The 16,618-nt window shown below is 37.0% G+C and overlaps 1 protein-coding gene across 7 annotated transcripts in view; it reads left to right on the forward strand.

Annotated features, from left to right (window-relative positions):
• NRG1 (neuregulin 1) overlaps positions 1-16,267 on the forward strand; it is a gene marked incomplete at its 5' end in the record, with an annotated part of 167,354 nt that extends 151,087 nt beyond the window's left edge. For 6 of the 7 annotated variants that reach the window (XM_081943213.1, XM_081943214.1, XM_081943215.1 and 3 more), the window contains 5 exons: positions 3,769-3,871; positions 6,902-7,028; positions 10,794-10,924; positions 11,751-11,954; positions 15,158-16,267. In XM_081943213.1, coding sequence (XP_081799339.1) covers positions 3,769-3,871; positions 6,902-7,028; positions 10,794-10,924; positions 11,751-11,954; positions 15,158-15,812 — 1,220 coding nt within the window. In that variant the 3' untranslated portion in view covers positions 15,813-16,267. The remainder of the gene's footprint in view (positions 1-3,768; positions 3,872-6,901; positions 7,029-10,793; positions 10,925-11,750; positions 11,955-15,157) is intronic. The other variant, XM_081943212.1, reaches the window with a different exon arrangement.
• Positions 16,268-16,618: the final 351 nt, after the last annotated feature.

Raw genomic sequence — 16,618 nt, forward strand, 5'->3', positions numbered from 1 at the left:
CAGCCTTCTCCTTCCCTTGTGCTAGCTGCTCCATTGCCCATTTCTCCCTTGCAGGGCAGGCGGAGCCCAGTGGGAGGTGGGAGTAATTTAACAATTGGTTCACCCAAACTAGCACAAACCGGCTGAATCTCTGGTGCAGAGCTATATTAAAATATATATCCATACCCACATCATGCTGCATGTGGCCTGCAATAGAAGCCAAGTAGATTGAAAAAAGATAATGTTGGTTTAGTAATGTGAATACATTCCTCGTATCCCCATAGTATCTGCATAAATGCAGCCATTGGGAAGGAGACATAAAGTCTGCAAAAGAGGATGCGTTTGACAAGTGATTTTGCAGAAAATGCATATTATTAAAGTTCCAAACAAGATCACATAACTCAAGAGAGGACAATTAGTGATGAGGAGACTGAAAAAAATGAGAGAATACTGAATAAAGCTCACCCTGCTTTTGCATTGCACTAAACATCCATAAAAATGTCACTAGAAAAGCACAGTGCATCATATCCATTGTGATATAGCACTGAAAAAAACTATATCATTAATTATAGTTAATATAAAACTCACACAGCTTGTGCACCCATCCTAGGCAGTGGGCAGGAAGGAAGCAGTCATACAATTAACCCATTAATGAATGGTGCTACAAAGAGAATTCTGATAACCCTTTAAGAACTGCATTATTCCCTATGTACTGGATTGTGTTTAGCATGGCTTTTGCTATCTCTGATTATATAGTAATAAGACTCCACTATTTGGCTAATCAATCAGTGCTTTCGGGAGAGCATAAGTTAAGAGTTATGCTGTATGTTAAATCCCTTTAAATTCCGCTTCAGTCTTATTTTCAAGCATTTTTCTTATTCTTCCTTCCAGTTATCAAGCATGCTGTGCCAGGCCTATAGTTGACTTTCCAACTTCTAACCTTATATTTCCCTTTAGCTTCCTCTTCTTCCTTCATCTGTTCCTTTCCTTCTTCTTTCTCTCCTCTCCCTCTTCCCATATTTGTGTTTGTTTCAGTACTTCTACTTCTTGTTCTTGGATTTTTGTTTGTATAATCATTTGAGCATTCTAGTTTTATTTTCTTACAAAACTGATCCTTCCCTCCTTTTGTTCATAATCAGTATCGTTCATTTCTGTATAAATACTGTATGTTTGGAAACTTGTTAATCAATGTTTGTATTGGGATTGGCTTATAGGAAACAATAATATGCATTGTATCATAGGTATGGAGGTTTGAAAGATCGTTTTTAAATTTTAGTTTTGGTTTAATTGGAATTTCAAACTGTAGTACTAAAAGCAGACTGAGAGTTAAATATGGATGCCATATAAAGTTATATATAAGGTTATGCTCTCTTTTTTTTAAAAAATAAACTACATTTCATGGAATGCCCAGGTTGGGAGAGGAGATGCTCACAGATAAAGATTTGAGGAAAAATACTATGTCCTTAAGAATCTGTTTCCTTCATGTAAATTTCAATGAATGTAAGGGATTTGAAAGGATAACTAATGGCTCATAGCAAGAATCTAAAAGAGATAATAACCTTTGCTTTCTCCAACCTATATATTTATACACAAATTCATAATTCATGGTGAGTGAGCTTGAAAATTTAGTATCTGGGTAGCCTATTCTTTGTACCTAAGAGCAGTGTTAGAACAAAATGTTAAAAACCATAACATAGATTATTTTTTCAGATATTCTCAAATCCCGGCACTATTGTCATTAAAACTAGTATTAGATATTGAAATAAAAAAGAAAGATACTTCAAATTTCATTAATGTCCTTAAAAAAAACGTGTTTTTGAACCTCAGGAGATTTAGCCTCTAAATGTTCTTTAAGGGATAATTGACTCCACAAAGGGGAGCTACATATACATGAAAGGGCTATTGATTGCAATTAAATATTTTATCCTTTAATCTGTTATGATCTGAAAACTCAAAGGAAAACCAAAAGCTGTTTACATACTCACATTCCTTCATTCACATGAGTTTGAGCTCATATATATTTACTCAGAGGGAATCACTAGGATTTACTCTCAGCTAGAAGGGTATAGTCTCCCCTTAATTTGTTCATTTTGCCATATGAAAGTAGTGTGCTGAAAATAGCATTTGAAAATTATGCAATAAACTTTTGATCAAATCCTATCGCCCTTCTTTTTTTTAAAAAAAAATCCAGACAGCATGTTTTTTTTTTCCTCCAAAATGGTTACATACCAATAAACGGCCCTACATATCAGCAGACACAGCCAGTTATTGGATCTTGGCCAATATGACATAGTCAAACTATATATTGGGTCAGTGTCTAAGAAAATATTTGGATCCTTAAAGCAACAGTGACCACAGAAGTCAGGAATTTGGGACCTGACAGTGCTTATTGCCAAAAATCAATCTGAAACAACAGGCTAAGGCAAAGCAAGCCCTAACAGATGTCTTATCTGCAAACATACAAAGATCACCAGACCAGGAAATTGCTAAATACGAACTATCGCAAAGCAGAAAAGTAACAGATTTTCAAATCCTGTTCCATTGATGACAAACTTATTTCCAAGGGTACTGATTTTTCCAGTCCCCTTTCTATAATTCTGAATAGTCATATTCCTAAAAACATTCCCATTATGAATGCAAATTCTTGTTGCATTCACATGATGGTTACTTTGAGATTGGCAACTATATGATTGCACAATTTTAAATTAAAAGCTAAATAAATTTTAGCAACCAAATAAGATAAAGAAAAAAAGAAAAAAAAAACCAAAGTTCTGGCTCGTTCTGGTTTTTATTCCTGTGCACCATTGGTATCAGTGCCCTAAATGTATCATTTCCTTCCTTTAGCATATAAATTATGTTTTACCAAGCGGAATTTGATTATCTTTCCCTAAGAATTCGTTCATATTGATTATAACAACTTAGACTGAGATCACTGAAATAAAACAGATTTTTTTCACCCAAATATCTTCATATTTTCTTTACTATTCAATCAACAATATACTGTCTATGGTACAATGCATATTGCTTATTGGAGGTGGATAAACTTAAATGTTACTGTCAGTTCCTGATGAATTATGCAATTGTCCCATGTGGCGTAGCAAAATTCAAAGTAGAATGTAACATTCCTCATGTAAAGATTGGTGTAGACCAGGGGTGTCAAACTGGTGGCCTGCAGGCTGGATGAGTCACACGCAGGCCATGCCCATCCAAGCTCCGTGAAGAAAAAAAAATCGCGATATGCAATGTGACGCCGCAAGTTTGACACCCGCAGTGTAGACCAAAATAATATTGAAAAAAACCTGGATATTTTAAATTACTGTAAAGACTGTAAAGAGAAAGTTGGGCGGACGGAGGTCCAATCTTTATCCCAACTATCTTTGCAAGAAAACCCTATTTTTAAACAAAATGATTTGTTCTATCAGTGCCTTGTTTTTATTTCATTAGACAGCTTCCTAAATTTTAAATTATGTTAAACAAAACATGGAATTGTGATTTGATTTGATTTAAATTTAATTTAAACTTAAACTTAACAGTCTATCAACTTATAGCTACAGTGAAAGTATGACAAACTACGCTCAGAAATGACAAACTATATTCAGTATCACAGATATTGAAACTTGAAGTTTTCTCACATCTGTGATACTGAATATAATTGGTCATTTCTGAGCGTAAAGTCTGTCATACTTTCACAGTAGCTATAAGTTGATAGACTATAAGCTGCATTTAGTGGTCTCTTGTTTTTTCATCCAGTGTACATGTTATAACCATCTATATTTTCTCATTTTCTAGAAGCTGAGGAACTCTACCAGAAAAGGGTGTTGACCATAACTGGCATCTGCATTGCTCTCCTTGTTGTCGGCATCATGTGTGTTGTGGCATACTGCAAAACCAAGTAAACATCCCTTTTCCTTTTTTCTAGTTTTGTAATCAGGACCTCACAAAACAAAATAAAAATAAAAAATACATATTTGCATCTTGATACACAATTAGATGGCGTAATAAACTTAAAACTTTCTCTGTGTTTGTAAGCATAGCTGGAATGTAGTATGTAATTTGTCACAGCTTTACATAGGAAGTGATCTCTTAGAATCTAATCTAACTCATGATCCATTGAGATCATTGCAAAAACATCCCATTTGCTTTAAAAGGCTTCCACCTTGAAACGTGTTGTACCACATGATATTACACACAATGACTGAGCTGGGCTTAAATCCAAGACTGTCTTTATCTTTAGCAGTGTGTGAGATGTGTTGAATCACACTAATAATGAATGTCAAAAGGTGCCTGATAAATGAAACTTGGAACCTCCAAACTTCTACCCCCTTCCAATCAGTTGGCAACAATTGATGTTGTTGATATTAAAGTTTATTATGTAAATATAGCCCAATATTGACTTTTTACAACTTTCGGGAAATGTTTTAAAGCTTTCGTTCACAATCATTATGATTATGTTTATCTTTCCAAATTAAAGCATGGCATCTTTCTTCAGAGTGAGCTCTTCAGACAAAAATGTTACCCAGCTCAGAGCTGTGTTTTGCCTAGTATATTGGGGATACATTTTTACAGGCAAAAATATTTACTTTTATGGCATTTAAAAAAATAAAAGACATACCCAACCTTCTCATCTATCGATCTTCTGAATGGAGAGAAGTCAAAACTTTTATTAAACTTCATAAGACTTCAAAAGTTTTCTAAGTATGTTTTCCTTTCCCTGTTGATATTACTTTCAGCAATTGTGGACTCAGTGAAAGTATTGATCAAAGTGATATCTTAAGCACAATTAATTGAATGAATTCTAGGTGTGGAAATATTGAGCCTGTTTATCTTTCATAGGAATTTTCCTCTCAGAGTCCCTTGAGTGCTTTAATGAAATGCAGAGAGGTGTTATGGACGTGCAAGAGCCAAAGCAATACTTTTAAATCATTTTAGAAGTCGACATAACAATAGCAACTGTTATGTAAACAATAACACACATTTTTCAACCATGTTATCTTCTCACTTATAGAAAGTGCACATGCGTAGCTTAGACATAATAGGAAGTTGTTAGAATGAGCTAACCTGAACTTTGACCTTTTAGTCCCCAACCCTTTGCTTCTTTAGCTCTGATGAGGAACCATCACATCCAATTTTAAAGAAATCTCCATATTCAATCCATGGATTGAATCCGTGCATTTAAGCCTTGGTTGTGTTACAGAGTCCTACAGATAGTCCTAGACTTATGACCACAACTGAGACCCAAATTTCTGTTGCTAAGTGAGACATTTGTTAAGTGAGTTTTGCCACCATTTATTACCTTCCTTGCCACAGTTGGTAAGTGAACCACTGCAGTTGTCAAGTTAGTAACACAGTGAATCTGGATTCTCCATTGACTTTGCTTGCTGGAAGGTTGCAAAATGGGGCCACGTGACCCTGCAACTGTCATAAATATGAATAGGTTGCCAAACGTCTAAATTTTGATCATCTGACCGTGTGGGTGCTGCAATGGTCATAAGTATGAAAAATGGTCATAAGTCCTTTTTTCTGTCCTGTTCTAGCTTTGTAACTGTTTAAGGACTGCCTGCTTAAGGTTTGAAGCTCCTATTTATTTTTTAAGTATCCCACTTCCCCCCCCCCCACAAGAACCACCTTTCTGATGTTATCTTAGCCAAAATAATAATTATTAAATAATACTAAGTCTAAAAATGCTGCTGACCCCAGATTTGGGAAAATCAAAATCTTGCTAGTTCAATATCTCAGTTTGAGAGTTTAAAGCAGGAATCTGGCCCAGTAATTATATTTTCCCCCTCGTATACCCTTCCTTTCTCCTGAATGATGTCAGGACAAGACTTTTAGGAATAGGTAACACTGCCTCTTCTTTCTTCAAAATCTTGTCCCTGAAGGGAGGGATACCTGCTAACTTTAGTCTTCTTCAAAAGTGGGGTGTTATTTTCCTTTCTCTATATGGAGATAATGGAGGCAACTTCATTTAGGTGGGTGAGGGAGGCCTTATTTCCAGTCTTGGGCAGGTCAGAGAGAAGGAGCTTTCTCTTCCCTCTCTACTGAAAGAAAAATCAATATATGGAGTGGATGCTGTTGTATGTTTGGACTAACATCAAGCACATATCTTCAGCCCAGTTGAATGTGCAGCTAATGTAACATTCTCTCATCCAAGGGGCAGGAGAGGTCAGTGAGTGATTCAGCATTTTTAATAAACGAATTAGTTGAAAAACTCCAGCCAGTAATTGCTGCCTCTTTCAGAATCAAAATCGTGTCTTAAATCCATGTGGGATAGAACCATTTTGTTTCCGATATTTTTTATTTTAGAAGAACTTACTTTTTCCCCCCTTTACCTTTACCATCAAAAGTAAACTGCCTAGCAAATAAGCTATAAAAAAACCAGCACACAGCCCTCAGCTGTACATTATTGGTTGCTGGCAGGCAACCACTTAGCTGCGGAGTTCAAAATAAGGTCTTCCAAAGGGTCCCTGTTTCGGATATATTACAAAGACCTAGCCATAGGGAATAAGGTTTCCAGTGTGCTGTTTTTGCCAGAAAATACAGGAAAGGGCAAAAAAGCTACTTTCCTAGAAAATTCTACTCCTCTGGATCTGATAACCTGCCTTTGACTCCATGTATTATAAACCACTGGAGTACAATCTGCTTTCTGTAGCATCTTCATATGATACTGTGATGTAATTGGATGAGATTGGTATAGTTTCAAGATGCCAGATACCATATCAGAAACGTGATTTGTGAACAAATCTTCTTGTAACTTTGGCAAAGTCTAGTACTGGTTGTCCATCAGCTCCTGGTATTTCTGAACCTTCAAATGATTAAACATTCAGTTCTATAATGGGAACATGCTATGGTCAATAAGGCTTATAGAACTATTTTATTTAGTCAACTATTTGAATACTAAAATGTATCCATATTTCAAATTCAGGAAGCAGCGAAAAAAGTTGCATGACCGTCTCAGGCAAGGCCTTCGATCAGAACGCAATCACAGGGTCAACATGGCAAATGGGCCTCACCATCCTCATCCACCGCCAGAGAATGTCCAGCTGGTGAATGTAAGTTTCGCACAAGCTTTGTTGGTCATCAGTTCTTCATCAGTATTTATGTGATTGACATTTAGTCCCTTTAACAATTTCAAAAATAGTACCACTATCTTATTCTCCCACTAGTTGTAAGGCAGAAGAAACCAGGAAGCAAGGCAATTCAAATGAATACAGGTTTATTGCTTGGTAACACAAGCTGATTTAACTGAAAACAGTTATTCTCCCACTAGTTGTAAGGCAGAAGAAACCAGGAAGCAAGGCAATTCAAATGAATACAGGTTTATTGCTTGGTAACACTCACTGCAAGAATCTGAACTACTAACAGTCAAAGCAAATATGTGGTAGATAAGAGTCAATGGATCCAAGGTGGGCTGGACTAAGGTCTCTTGTGAGCACAAAGGAACTCGGGACTGATGATGTGCTTGAACCTCCTTTAAGGCTCAGCCGGGTCATATCTTACATTTAGTTTGTCAAAACAATGGCAATAGCTGATTTAACTGAAAACAGTTGTGAAATTATATTTAGATGCTGGTGGGGTTGTTTGTTGTGGGGAAAATAGGAGGCAAGTATATTAAGTATTTTCACCATCTTGAATTATGTGTAGAAAACACTGGATAAAAATCTAACAGCAATAATAAGAAATTATTATCCACAAAAGAAACCATTTTAATTTGCTATTTATTGTTATTATCTATAAACAGCATTTTGTATAATTTTATGAGATGTTTATAAGGTTCAAATTAAAAGGAAGAAACATTACTGAAATCAATAAATAGAAGAGTGGTTCACTCTAATGCTATAAATGCAAATAATAAAATACAACTGAAAAAACTACTGCTAAACAGAAATATATTAAAAGCTAATACCAGGACTATAAAAGTACTTTATGAATAAAGTACTAAAAAAGCTCATTTACTAAGTGCTATGTGAACATGCACAGATATACCGTACCTATATTTGTTTGTATATATGTATACAGTATGCACATATGTGTGTATACAAACAAATCTGTTGGTGTCACTGAGTTGAGATATAAATTGATTTTCACATTATGCTTGTGAGATACCAAAGATTAAAGGAGCAATTTTCTGCATAAAACATTTGGGGCCACAAAAATTTTGTAACTATAGTAGCAGTGCTAGTTCCAACCCATAAGTAAAAACCAGATGAAATTGTCTTCAGAACCTTCTTGTAGCAAGATAGGGTGCATTGCTGTAGAAAGCATATCAAAGGAAAATGTGGGCTAGGATGGATGTGCTGGAGAAATCATCTGAAATTAGAGTGGTTTTAAGCAAAAAAAGGAATTTTTGTGGTGCTTCTCTGTTCACAAATTTCACTCAACTTAGAGATCTAATGAGACAGGTCTCTAAACTTTCAGATTATAAATTGTACCATTCTTATTTTGGGAAAAAAATAATGTATAAAGCTGAAATTGTTGCTGAAATCTGTAATTTAAGGTTTTTCCTTTGGTTGGTAATGAATATGTTTCTCTAAAATAGCTTTGTTGTTCTTTTTCCTCTGGGTATGTACATGTAAGTTTACCTTGCCAATTATCTAACTGATAAATATAAATTTAAAACTATAATGAACTCTATGAATTCTGTGTGGACCTTGGGTGTACAATCTACTGTTTATTTGTTTTGGATCTAAAATAATGTTTGTATATTCCACATCTGAGCCTTTTCTCACAAAACTGAACCCATAAAACTGTCAAAAGAATCCCAGTGGTGTAGTGAATGTGTGAACCCTTTTCTCCTGATTGAGAAAATTCAATATGAAAAGCAGATAATTCAGATCTTCGCTTGTTTTAACTCAATTTCTGGTGTTGGTTCTCTTGCATTCATTTCAACAGAGCTCATGGTTTTATTCTGCTTTCAAAATGCATTCAGGACCCACAGCCTAAATTTATTTCAAGAAAAAGCAAAATCCATCACTATGAAGGAATATTTGCGGGTGACTCACAACATATGTATGATAGTTTAGGTAGTTCTATTATCTTCCTCAGCAAAGTAAGAAGAAATGTCTGTGCCTTTAGATTAAGTTGTTCTATCCCAGATTGAATGGGATTCATGTCTATTGACTAGGACAAAAGCAATAGCAATAAGGACATATTCTCAGAAGCTTCCGTCTCAGAAGAAATATGCATACAGTATGTATATTCTATCTCTTTTTCTCTGTCTCTCTTCTTCTGTCTCTCTTTCTTTTTCTCCCTCCCACTCCAACACACACACACACACACACCACCACCACACCACACCACACCACAGATGGTATTCAGCAGGTTTTGACCTGTTCTGGAGAACCAGTAACGGAAATTTTGAGTAGCTTGGAGAACCGGTAAATACCAACTCTGACTGGCCCCACCCCCTTCTATTCTCTGCCTCCCGGGTCCTTGCTGATTGGGAGGAAATGGAGATTGAACAGAAATCTTCCCCTGGAGTGGAAAGGGAATGGAGATTTTACAGTATCCTTCCCCTGCCATGCCCACCAAGCCATGCCACACCCACCAATCCACGCCCACAGAACTATTGCCCCACACCAGTCCACTCTGAACTGAAACAGAATAAGGCCTGATCAATATACAAGAATGGGTTGGGGAAGTTCCCATAGGCAGATACAGTACCCAGATAGCAATATACACTTTATAGCTGAATCAGTTTTATTGAACATGGAAAATCCTAAATATTCAACAGGGGTCTTGCTGTCAGTTTCATCGGATGCAAGATTTTTATCTATTCCAGTATAATTTTTTTTTGTATATTTAAAAAGTGCAGACATTTCCCATGGTGTATCATTCTCTGAAAGAACCAGTTTGTAGACAAGCTAGACCAATTATTTAGCCACTTCAAAATCAAACATTCACTACTGCCAGTAGTTTTTATTATACAGGTAGTCCTCAAATTGAGACCATCTGGCTTCCCCGTTGACTTTGCTTATCAGAAGGTCGTAAAAGGTGATAATGTGATCCTTGGTCACTAATCATCATAAGTATGAATCAGTTGCCAAGTGTTTGAATTTTGATCACCTGACCATGAGGAAGTTGCAACAATCAGACGTGGAAAACCAGTCATAAGTCACTTTTTCCATTGCCATTGTAACAGTCACTAAGCAAACTTGATGTCTCTTCATTATTTCAGAGACATCAGATGACAGCCAAATTAAATATTTTGAAAGGCTAATTCATAAAATTACAGAAAAAATATTCTATTCCTAATCCATTTCATAGAAAACAAGGTTAACTCCCTGTCATTAAAATTCAAACACGTCATGAACAATTAAGATTGCAAAAAATACAGTGAGCAAAAACAAGGAGAAAAATAAATCTACCACTCAAACTGCTCGGTAATAGTCCTATTCCTACCTGTGAATTCCATTAAAATATATTTGTTTTGGTGAAAGAATTCTGCAGATAATAAACTACTGTTTCCACTGAATCACTCTACTTTCATTTGAATTAATTCTAGGAAAATGTCTTCTCGTGAGAATAAAAGTATTAACAGCTAATTTGAGAAATACTACCACTTCAATTTTTGAAATGCTTTCATATGGATATATAAAACAGGGATGTCCAACCGTGGCAACTTTAAGACTTTTTTTTGTTTTTGTTTTTCGGTGACACCTGGTCTATCAGAGCAAGAAGTCCTCACCTAACCATGCTTGGCTGGGGAACCCTTGGAGTTGAAGTCCACAAGTCTTAAAGTTACCATGGTTTGACATCCCTGATATAAGGCAGAAGTACAGAATTGATCAGTAGTTTTGTGTGTCTGTTTTGTTTAGCAATATGTATCTAAAAACATAATATCCAGTGAACATGCTGTTGAGAGAGAAACTGAGGCATCTTTTTCTACAAGTCACTATACCTCAACTACACATCATTCTACAACTGTCACCCAGACTTCCAGCCACAGGTAGGAGGCTCAGATAAAGCCAATGTATTTCTTAACTGAAACCCCAAAGTAAGTTTTAAAAACAGTAAACACAAGTATTTGGATTTAAAGGTGATGGACTTTTTTTGTAATGTCCTAAATTGCTTTATTTTATTAAGCTTCCTTTGCTTCTTTGATTTTTTCCCCTGTTTTGTTTTTTCCTTTGAAAAGAAGCAGGTCTCAGTATCAACATGTTAGCCCGCTTCTTCACAATTGCTGCCTTGTTTCTGTGGACTTTATATCACACCATTAATTTGCACTTACAGAATTAGTACTGCATTTGAACCATGATGAGTTACTGCATTTACTCATCATTATTCTTTCGTGTACATAATTTGGCTTTGCTTGACATAGAATAGTCCTACTCTCTGGCATTGTTCATTATGTCATAATCAGAGGTAGTATTCTACCAGTTCAGACGAGTTCACCTGAACCAGTAGTGGAAATCGTGGGTGGCCACCACCCACCAGTCCCGGCTCTACGGCATCCCATTTAGGTCCTTTTTTGCCAAAAGCGCACACATACACATGCTCACATTTGCAAATCGGTAGGGAAGGTAAGTGAATACCACCCCTGGTCATAACAGTAAAATCTTAAAAATGATGTTAGTTTAAGATTGAGTGTTTATCTTTTTATATTCCCAACAGTTAGGGAAGAATGATCAGCTCAATTCTTCAGCAAGATAATGAATGTAAAACACTATTGCCCAACAGACACACAGAGGACCCTGTCAGACTCTTTCTTTTCACTTTCCTGTTCTTGAATTTTAAAATGTTCTCTTCTGTTTTTCATAACGGCTCGTGGTCAGTTGGAGTAATGGTCGGACCGAAAGCATAATCTCTGAAAGTCATTCAGCCCTTGTGTGCTCCTCAGTTGAGAACAGCCGCCATGCAAGCCCCTCAGGACCTCGCGGTCGCCTCAATGGCATTGCTGGACCAAGAGAATACAACAGTTTTCTCCGGCACGCACGAGAGACACCGGACTCTTACCGCGATTCACCGCACAGTGAAAGGTATCCACAGGAGCTGATCTTAAGAAGAGTACCAATCTGAAATACTGTAGGGCATATCCAGATCCTGACAGAGAGAGAGAACTGCAGCTTGAAATCTTATCAGGGTTGGTGGGTTTTATTTTGGGATATATATAAAGCTATCACAAAAGCACAAAAGAATATATATATATATATTCGTAGATTTTCACGGGTGCTGGTTTTGTTGTATTCGGGTCTTCTCCCGTGTAGGATTGAGATTGTCTTTGCAACGTTTCAGCGAGATCGCACTCGCCATCTTCAGGCTGTGGTCTTAAAGTGTGAACGGAGCTGCCGTCTTTCTGTATATCTTGGTGGGAGGGGATGGAGTGCTGGCTTTGTTTCAGTGGGTGGAATGATTGGTTGTGTGGTTGTATCATGATTGGTAGATTGGTGCTGATTGGTGCTGGCTGTGTGTGCATTGTTGTTTTGTATTGTAACGGCTTGGGTGGTGGGTGGTGTTCGTTTATTGGCTAGGGCTGGTTTCCAGATGTTTGGTAGGCGGGAGGTATCATCACGTTTATTCATGTTTATTCATTCACCTTTATTCTTCTGTTGGTTTGTCCGATGTATGTGGTGGGATACATCGGACAAACCAACAGAAGAATAAAGGCACGCATTGAAGAACACAAAAACTCAGTCAGAAAGGAGGAACCAACTTCTTCCCTGGTCCAACACCTCAAAGCCACAGGACATGATATAGACTTTAAAAAGACCAGAACTATTGCCAAAATTGAACACTTTAACAACAGAATAATCAGAGAAGCTATTGAGATAGAAAAACGACCACACAGCATGAATAAACGAGATGATACCTCCCGCCTACCAGCCATTTGGAAACCTGCCCTCACTGACAAACGAGTCCCTAACACTAAGAATGATACCAGACCCACACTCACGAAAACCACACAGGATGTCACTATCACACATCCACGCAAAAAGCAAGCCCAAACCCACACCGATAATGACCACAAACCAGAAGCCCGACCACAAACCAGAAGCCAGACCACAGCTGCATTATTAGCCACTTTAAACCCCTCCAATCCATACATGAAGCAAACTGATGCCCACCACGGAGATGTGGCACGACCACAAACACGAAGCCAAACAACAGTAACGCAGCTCACCAGCTCAAATCCCTCTGCAACTCAGACTAACACAAGCACAACCAGGCCCCCACCCAAACAGAACACGCCCCCATCCAATCAGAGCACAGCCAAACTCCCATCCAATCAGAGCACAGCCAAGCCCCCTACCAATCAGAATACACCTCCACCCAATCAGAATGCAGCCAAGCTCCCACCCAATCAGCACAAACCCCCACTGGCAGTTAAAAAGAGGAACCGGCTGAGATCTCACATTGCTCCTGGAAGCACCAAGCCGGAAGCACCAAGCCGGAAGCAGCAGCCTGAAGATGATGAATGAGACTTCATCGAAACGTCGTGAATATACTTCCAATTCTACGTGGGAGAAAACCCGAACAACCAAAGACGTACATACAAACACCCGCGAATATATATATATATATATATATATATATGTGTGTGTGTGTGTGTGTGTGTGTGTGTGTGTATATATATATATATATATATATTCAATCAAGAAATTCTAAACAGAGGTTTTTTATATTCATATTTATATAATAATTTGCCATTTTCATAGTGTTTTGGCGCTTTTATGATAGCATTTTTCCTTCATTGTTTTTAAAGCTATGCCTTATGTCACCACTGGTTAACCCTAGAACGTATCATTAGTTTTGCATGAAAAAATGGCCAAAATCATCTTCACAACTGCAGCATATGGTGATTAATGAGTGTGATTTATATTAGAAGTGTGGGGAAAATATACAGCCTGAGTGGAGAAGCAACCAGAATAGCAATATAAATAGACAAGAATTGAAAAGGAATGTTTAAAAAGCAGTGCTAAATGAAGTTGCACTCTTTTCCATTTAATAATTTTTTTAAAAATTACCTATTCGTACCCTGTACTGAACAGACAGGCAAGTTAAAAGCATTTCTTCCTTTCAAAATAAAGATGAGAAGGTGAACAAAACTCTATTATTTGGGACAATACCATAATCCATGAATTAATACAGTCTTCACATATTTACTGTATATTGGTTTTACATGCTATTAATTTCTGATCAAATTATCTGGATTGTGGAGAATGTTTGACTGAATTGGCTCATTCCTTCACCTAACAGCATTATCTTGTTTCCTTTCTGGAAAGCAAAGCTGGCCTGTTCTTTCATTAATTCCTAATTGTTGAGGTAAAATAGCACAGAGAGTGCAAAAATATAAAATGAATAAATAAATAAGCCATACTTTCCTCAATACAACTGGTACTGTTTGACTATTTTATTATAGAAATAGTTTGAAAGGTGGAGTCCCGATGCTCTACAATACTTACATTTCCTTTTGCACCAATTTGTAGTTATTTGCACTTACAGGCCATTAATTCTGTGAGCATTAGAGTTTAAATATTTAACTCTCTACAATAGCTTTTATTATCTATATTTCATCCTGGATTTTTTAATAGCTACAAAACCTGGAAAAGTGAATGAAAATTGGGAAAATGAAACTATTTGAATTTTGCTTGTTGACATTGTAGAGCACCAAAACAAGAAATGTTGAAGAACATCCAAAGTCGTCTTGGCTCTGTGTCTTATTCCCAAATGGACACAAAATCTTTCTTAATCCTAAAATTTGGATAGATATATTGTATGCAGTGCAGTTGCTTGCAATAAGATGGAAATATTTTTTAAAAGACAATAAAGAAGGAAGAGAGTCAAACACTCTTTTAAAAAAAAAAACCTCTGCATGGTTAGTAGCAGAAGCTCCATTATATCTTCAGAAATGTCAAGAGACTCCAAGGCTGGAATAAATCATAGATTAAAGTGAGTTGTGTTGCCAATATTCCATTTTTTTAGGTGTTGGGTTTGCATGTTGAAAATCAAGAGAAGTGAATAAATGATCATTTAATGTTATTTTAGCTTAGAAATTTAAAGTTACATTTCAGTAGCTAGTAGCTATTTATAGAAGTCACATTTCTAATTACAGAATGTGTGGCTGTTACATCTGAATTAAAATTCTTATTACTGTCATGGAAGAATAAATACTTCTTACCACCATCATAGTTCTATCACATTCTTATTCTTCAGCTTAATTTTTTTATGTGTATTTCTTTAGGTACGTATCTGCCATGACCACGCCAGCTCGCATGTCTCCTGTAGATTTCCACACTCCAAGTTCTCCAAAATCACCAGCTTCACAAATGTCTCCACAAGTCTCCAGTTTAACAATGTCTGTCCCGTCTGTAGCTGTCAGTCCATTTATAGAAGAAGAGAGGCCTCTCCTGCTGGTGACCCCACCCAGGCTGCGGGAAAAATATGAGCTTCACTTACAACAGTTCAATTCTTCTTACCACCACAATCCTGTCCATGAAAGCAACAGCCTACCACCGAGTCCCCTGAGGATGGTAGAGGACGAGGAGTATGAAACCACGCAGGAATATGAACCTACACAAGAGCCTCCAAAGAAACTAGTCAACAGTCGGAGGGCCAAAAGAACAAAGCCCAATGGCCACATTTCCACTCGATTGGAAATGAACACTGGCACGAGCTGTGAGAACAGTAGCTCAGAGAGTGAGACAGAAGACGACAGGATAGGTGAAGACACACCTTTTCTGAGCATACAAAACGCTACAACCGCTGACCTAGAATCAGCTGCTGCATATAGGCTCACTGACACTAGGACTAACCAAGCCAGCCGCTTCTCAACGCAGGAAGAATATCAAGCAAGATTGTCCGGTGTAATAGCTAACCAGGATCCCATCGCTGTATAAAGGAGGGGAGAGAGAGAGAGAAAAAAACACTTTAAAAAAACCCACATAGATTCACATGTAAAACTTTATTTTATATAATGAAATACTCCATGATTAAATTAAAACAATTTATTTTATTTTAGCAATTACGCTATTAGGATTTAAAAAGAAAAACACAGGAGGGGGAAAAACTTTTATAAATTAAATATATAATGTATATACAAACGTGTTATGTGCCATATGTAGCAATTTTTTTACAGTATTTCAAAAATGAGAACGATATCAATGGTGCCTTTATGTTATGTTGAGAGCAAGTTTTGTAAAAGTTACTAGTGACTGCTGTTCCACAGTATTTTGCAGAAGTCTCTAATAGTCTGTTTCCCATCGGATTCATGGCGACTGGCTATACGGTCTGTAAGAACTGCAACCGTTCCCTGTCTTGCTTGTCGTAGCTCTGATAAAAGAAAAAAGAAAAATCCATACTGGCATACCAACCTAGAAACAAAACATGCTCGTTTCTTCTTTGAAGAGGCTTCTATTTCTTTGCGTTTTATGAGTTGCTCTCTGACAAAACGAGATTTATTTTGGAAACCTTGAGAAAATGGGTAGGTCCAATAGCCTGCCATTGTTTTGGGTTTTTTTAAAGGATAATGCAGCTTTCAGAAACAGAGAACTATATCCAATATTAGACATCACTGTAGGTTTCTCCATTTGACTATAATTACCCAAGAATCTACTTGAATTTAAATAGGAGCTATCACTGCTACTAACAACAACCTTTTCACTGAGACGCACATGGACATGCACACACATAGTTTTGATTTGTG

This window comes from Natrix helvetica (genome assembly GCF_964273705.1).
Source record: "Natrix helvetica genome assembly, chromosome: 2".
Taxonomy (NCBI): Eukaryota; Metazoa; Chordata; class Lepidosauria; order Squamata; family Natricidae; genus Natrix; species Natrix helvetica.